The following is a 6,469-nucleotide window of genomic DNA, read 5'->3' on the forward strand; positions in this document are numbered from 1 at the left end:
AAAGTGAAATCAGGTTAAGATATAAAAGCAACAGGAGCGACCCCCCCCCCCCCCAAAAAAAAACCCAAAAAGCGGTGTTAAGTGCAATCATCCTTTTGCTTCATATAGCTACTATTTGCACTGTGCCCTTAAAGGATCGGCAACACTTTTTTTCAGTTGTAAGCATGATAAAATGTCTACCTCTTGTATGAAATAAATTGTAACTATAAACAATAATTATCCTTAAACCTTTTGTATATTGTATTTTTGTTTGTTTGTATGTTGTTTAACATCCCTCTCGAGAATTTTTCACTCATATGGAGACGCCACCACTTGCCGGTGGAGAGCTACAAATTTTGACCTATACTCGGCACTTACGGCCATTGAGCAGTGAGGGATCTTTCTCGTGCCAGCACCTACTGTGACACGGGACCTCGGTTTATACGGTCTCATCCGAAGGACCGGTCTCCACGTCCCACAGTGGGATTCGAACCCGCGACGTAAAGATCAACTCCTTACTTTGCGACTCTAGAGCAGACGCTCTAACCACTGCGCCACGCAGGCGACCGTATATTGTATTAAATTTCTTTTAAGAAAAAAAATATACGACTCTTACACCTTCTGTATAAAAGTTATTTGTTTTTTTTAACAACGAATACTTGTATCACGATAGATACACATACAGACAGACAATCAGACAGACAAAGCGATATTACTGTACAATGAATTGGTGTCGTTCTCTTTTAATTTTACAAAAATTATAAACAAACTTTGAAAACGTTATGTGAGAACTTTCTGCGTCTTAGAGTGACAATAAAAGTGTTTACGGAAAGACGAACCTCAAGATTTAAAAGGTGTTTTTGTGTAAATGGCTATTTTGTCTGCACGAAATTGAAAGAATTATGATAAAAACTATTGCGTCTCGATGGATATAGTCATACATACAGATAGATAGGCAATGTGATGTGATTCTAAGATAAATAGGTGCACTAAACTTATAGCAATGTACATCTTTACGGAACCCGAGCTTGAAGAATATGGATTTAGTTAACAAGATCTGTAAGGTATAATTGATTGATTGATTGTGTGTTGTTTTACGTCTCGCTCGAGGATTTTTCACGAATATAGAAACGTCACCATATATCGGCGAAGGGCTTCAAATTTAGACCTTTACTTCGCACTCAGGGCCATTGAGTAATGAGCGTTTTTATCGTGTCAACGCCTACGGTGACCTTAAAAACCGAGGCACCCTCAGTTTTTAAGTTCTTATCCGAAAGGCCCGCAACTTTCACTTCAAAGTGCCGAGCGCTTTCGCGAAGAACAGTTGCTACCTATAGCTATTTTTTATTGACCTAGGTCATTCGCGGCCGTGATTCGAATACACGACCATCCAATCATGGAGCGAGCGCTCTAGCGACTGAGCTACCGTGACGGCTGTGTAAGGTTTACCGATTTCTTGTATACATCAGGGATTTGTATATGAAATATATGGAAATAACGAACAGTATTCAAGCTCAAAGGTCCATTATACAATACAAAATAGGAGCAGAGCAAACACGGACCTCCAAACATCAGAGGTGGGATCAGGTGCCATGGAGGAGTGAGCTTCCCCTGCCGACCGGTCACACCCGCCGTGTGCTCCTTGTCATGATCGGGAAATAACGGAAAAATCCGTCGGCAATTCAGTGTTAATAATGGCCTAACAATTAGTATGAAAAACGTCAGTCAGCATTTGGCTCAATGATAAATTGTATTTGCTGACAAGGTCATTGTATCGACCAAAGAACTTACGAAATGATGACTTTAAACGAGACAGCTGATATTCTTGTTTCATCAACTTATTTGTCAATAATTTACCTCGTTTTAGAAATTGTACATACGTAGAGCATGCTCTTGCGTATCGAATCAACTGAGAGATATATAACCCGTATGCAGGTGATGAAGGTATATTGCTGCATAAGTAAGGGAAGTTGACGATTGAAAAGTTAAAGTCATCACGTTTATCATAAAGCTTGGTTGTTAGATTACCATTAACGTCTTTTTCAAGTAAAATATCCAAATATGAAACAGATGTGTCAGACTCTGTGGTATCTTTTATCTCAAGTTCACCAGGATATATCGTATCGACATAAGAATGAAAATAGCCATTGTTGATTGACAATACTTCGTCGATATATCTAAATGTCGAGTTGAACGCCACAGCAAGTGTTTTCTTCTTTTCACGTACAAGATTTTGGACAACTTCTGCTTCATATGAATACAATAAAGGTCTGCTAATAACGGGGCGCAATTGGTACCCATAGAAATTCCAATAGATTGTTGGAAGACCTGGTCTCCAAAAACCACATAGATATTGTCAATCAGAAACTCAAGCATCTTTTTAATGTCAACTTCAGAGTACTTGTGTGTACAATCAGAATGTTTTTTTACAAGATAATTTTGTCTTAAAGACAGTCATTGCAACCGGCGTGATATGTTCTGATTTCTAAGTTTATGTGATACGTTCTGGGCAGTTTCAACTAGTTCTCCGTAGTTTTGTTAATTTTCTTAATTTGTTAATTAAAGGATTTTTAAATACTGACTCGAAAAAGATAATAAAAAAATGACTGCATCTTAGTGGCCAGTATACTCTAACATATTGCCACGGAGTATGATTTAATATATTGCCCAGAACGGAGTGACATATTACAATTGCTAGATATAAAATTTTGTTCGCTTATTTTCTCGCAGAAGGGTAGAGGATTCTTAATGAAACTTCATAAAAAATGTAATCACAAACTCTGCATGTGCTTTTTGTTTTTTATAGTTCCCATTGAAACAGACGACTTGCATTATTTTAAAGTTTTTCTCAGTAACTGCTTTACTAGTAAATTTAATAGTATACAGTTATGGAATGGGTATGAGGGAAATAGCAAATTTATGGTTCCCCGAGGGAGGAAACTATTTCCAGAGGCGGCAAAGCCGCCGAGGGAAATAGTTTCCTGCCGAGGGGAACCATAAATTTGCTATTTCCAGAGTACCCATTCCATAACTGTTTTATTATACCGAAACAAACAAAGGAGATTCATTAACTAGAGACTTGGACATTTTTAAAACTATAGAGGTATTTATATAAGTAATTCAAAATGCATTTGATTCCAATTTCGTTTAATATATAATTCATCAATACGGAAAAAATAAAATTATTTTTAAAAAAATAATAATTTCACTGACATTTCGAAGGATTATCGTTGTCCTCTTTTTGCTTAGAAATTCCTGTATGATTTTGACATCGCATGTCGAAATGTTTTGACGTCATAGTTACGTTGCTAATAACATAACGTCAAGGACTCGAGATTCTTTGAACGCTCCGCCCACTGTTCATTTTAATTGGTTAAAATTAATAATAAATATTCATGAGTGAGTAGTCCCAGGGAGTAGCTCTGATTTTTCAGGGAGTAGTCCTCAGATGGGGGAAATAGTATCTTCTCGGGGAAATAGACAGTTTTTATGGTATTAATTTCATATAGAGTAATACGAGTAGAGGTATAATAAAAACTTTTATGGATAGTTCATAGAATTTAGTCAAAGTGTTAAACTAGAAACAGTTCGCTTTTTCTTTCGATAGATAGAAAAAGCAATGTCACGTTGCCCTTATAAGCAGACATAGTTCAGATAAACCATCTGACAAAATACTGTGCTAACTTTGTGTGCGTATTTGCTTGCTCTCCTTATAAACCCAATGATGCAGCATTGGGATCAGTTCAGACTGATATATTCTATTGCTAGCAAAAAAATTAGTTGTTTAAAACGATTAATCCTAAGTTTGATTTTATACTCTCTATCTTTCTCTCCTTTATAATGTGACCCTAACAAAAAAGTACTAAAGTAAACTATAGTTCACTATAGTAAACTATAGTTTAGTTTACTATAGTAAACTATAGTTTACTATAGTTAACTAAGTTTACTATAGTTTACTATAGTTAACTATAGTATCCAAGTTTTTTCACTATAGTAAATTAAAGTATTTTTACTATGGATTTCAGATCGTTATATTTTTCGTTTTTCAATTCATACATGCACATTTTCTTTTATATTAAATTGAAATATTATTTGTATATTCACAGATTATTTCCAAATTTTACATTACTGTTTTCGAATTTTAGAGATTTTAAGCTTTGAAATCTCAAAAAAAGTTCCAGAGTAAAGATTCATAGTAAATCAAAGTATCAAAGTTTTTACTATAGTTAACTATAGTACATTTTTGTTAGAAGAGGTACAAATTCTACTTTTCCATATACCTAGGGTTCCGGATGCGTTCCCCGCCAGAGAGAGTTGATAGTTCTCCATTTCACAGGAAACTAAGAACTGATCGTAAAACTCGTACAGCCTTCTGCCGTTCACCAGTGTGATGGAAACGTAGAGGGATGAGTCGTTTCCCTTTGTTAACTGATGGATTACGTCATTTCCTAGATTAAGTAGTTTGAAATCATTACATCAGTGTAATGCAATCCAATTTTTAAACGTATATAAATGACACCGTGAGGAAGAATCGAATTATATTGACTTAAGCTTTTTAATCTATAAAATATTCATAAACCTTTAGCAGTAGACATTTTGGTTTATTGTTATCATCAAGGGAAACTATTCTAGTTCTGTCATGTCGGTGTGCAAAATTCCCTTTTCATTTTCGTAAATAACCCACTTACATTGAATACCGCCCACCACATACTATACAATTTTGAAAAACCTCTTTGATTTGCGTTTGACTGGTTATAAAATGGATAGGGTCAAAAAATCTTTTTTTTTAAATAAAGGTCAGACGACAGTTTCCTCGAATATCTGTTTTATATCTCTTCGTATATTAAAAAAAAAATTTAAATGATCATCATTTTTTGATTTCTTAAAAAGAAATACGCCAAAAATTATATTTTGATATTGCAATTCAATTAATTTCCATTAGGAAACCCAATCCTCTCGTATGTTGCATAAATGTTTTGTAAGGTACCCCAATTTTTGGTGACTAAGTTTTGTAAAGTAGCAATACTTTAATAACAAATTCTTGAAGAAATTTATATATCATTGAGGAAAGTGTCGTCTAACCTTAAATTAATGATTACCAATCCAAAAGTCCTGCTCCGGGTCACCAAATCCATTCTTATATTCCGCCCACGTCCTGTAAAAACTCACTGATCCATTGACACGTTTTTGGATAGCCTTCCAAATAAATATATTTATTCAATCATTATTTTGATAAAAATTTGTATGATTAACATATGGAGTTAGACTTCGTATGTTACCTTTCTGACTAATTCTTAGGTCATTATTTAAGCACTGGATTGTCTACGGATTTTTTCCGTTTGCTCGATCATGACAATGGGCACACAATATATGTGACCGGTCGACAGGGGATGTTTACTCCTCCATGGCACCTGATCCTACTTTGATGTTTTTAGAGGTCAGTGGACTTTTGAGCTTGAAAACGGTTCGTTATCTCCATATACATGTATCATTCAAAATAAACAAATATTAAAATAGTAAATTATAAGATCCTTAAAAAACAAACTAGATACCGTCCATCCTCCGTCCATTGTCTCCATATCGCAGTAAGCTCTGACAGGACGGGAGCTGGTGTCATAGGGATAAAGCTCATACACACCGGAAGTAGTGTGACCTTTTTGAAGAAGGTCCTTACAATCTATAGGAAGATCTGAAACAGAACAAAGCAATTTGGGAAAAAAAATAGGATTGACTTTAACTGACCTAAATACCACCCACGCAGGCACAGTCATGACTATTAAGATCGTGATAAACAGGTTTTTGAAAAATAAATAGGGCTATGATGGTTATATTGTGAAATAGAAGTAAATACTGTGTGGAAAAATAGTATTTATATCATTATTTATATTATACCTATTGTCTGCTAAATGGCATTCAATCAAACACATTTTAATGCTGAGTTGATATAACGAACACCACTTGTTTCGTACTGATCAGATGGTTTTAAAGACAATTAAATTTCTGGACCAATAAGTGTACCCTTTCAGCATTTGAAACATTAATTTAGTCAAAGTTTAATTACTAGTATCGCAATGTATTAAACTATAGGTAGAATCTTTGTTAATTGAAAAATATAACATATTTGAAACCAGAAATGTTGATTTTTTAAAAATATCTTTGCAACTCGCCATCTTTCTTCAAACTAATAACAAGCATTCTTAGAGTATTCCATTAGCAATACTAATCCCCTACCGGTAAGTGTAATCTGGTTCCCATTAAAAATTGAAATGCATAATCTATATACAGTGTACAGAAACCCACAGGACATGCACTTCTACTTTAAACTAATATGACAAATGTTTCAAACTTCGAGCCGGGCATAAAACTTATTGACGGTTTAATTGATATGCTTTAAAAGAAGCTCAAGGGACATACTCATAACAATAAAACAAATGTGACAAATTAGCATAAAGATAATTAAATGTAAAATTTATGTACCTAACTGAAGAGC

The 6,469-nt window shown here is 34.5% G+C and overlaps 1 protein-coding gene across 1 annotated transcript; it reads right to left on the bottom strand.

Moving 5' to 3' along the window:
• Positions 1 to 4,209: 4,209 nt before the first annotated feature.
• Positions 4,210 to 6,174, bottom strand: LOC133180306 (fibroleukin-like). Its single transcript, XM_061314852.1, has 4 exons — positions 6,147 to 6,174; positions 5,532 to 5,668; positions 5,079 to 5,175; positions 4,210 to 4,427 (listed from the first exon to the last, which is right to left on the bottom strand). The coding sequence occupies exons 1-4, from the start codon at positions 6,172 to 6,174 to the stop codon at positions 4,210 to 4,212; spliced, it is 480 nt and encodes a 159-aa protein (XP_061170836.1).
• Positions 6,175 to 6,469: the final 295 nt, after the last annotated feature.

Source organism: Saccostrea echinata, unplaced genomic scaffold (assembly GCF_033153115.1).
Source record: "Saccostrea echinata isolate AGI-Se365-2 ecotype Australia unplaced genomic scaffold, CSIRO_AGI_Sech_v1 ptg000006l, whole genome shotgun sequence".
In the NCBI taxonomy this organism is placed as follows: domain Eukaryota; kingdom Metazoa; phylum Mollusca; class Bivalvia; order Ostreida; family Ostreidae; genus Saccostrea; species Saccostrea echinata.

What these genes read in the sequence shown, in the direction of transcription:
- LOC133180306 (XM_061314852.1), bottom strand. Translation starts at nt 6,174, where the DNA reads ATGCTTGTTATTAGTTTGAAGAAAGATG. An exon ending in TATTAGTTTGAAGAAAGATG is followed by an intron (nt 5,669 to 6,146) that starts GCGAGTTGCAAA and finishes GTTCTGTTTCAG; the next exon opens with ATCTTCCTATAGATTGTAAG. An exon ending in CAATGGACGGAGGATGGACG is followed by an intron (nt 5,176 to 5,531) that starts GTATCTAGTTTG and finishes TTTATTTGGAAG; the next exon opens with GCTATCCAAAAACGTGTCAA.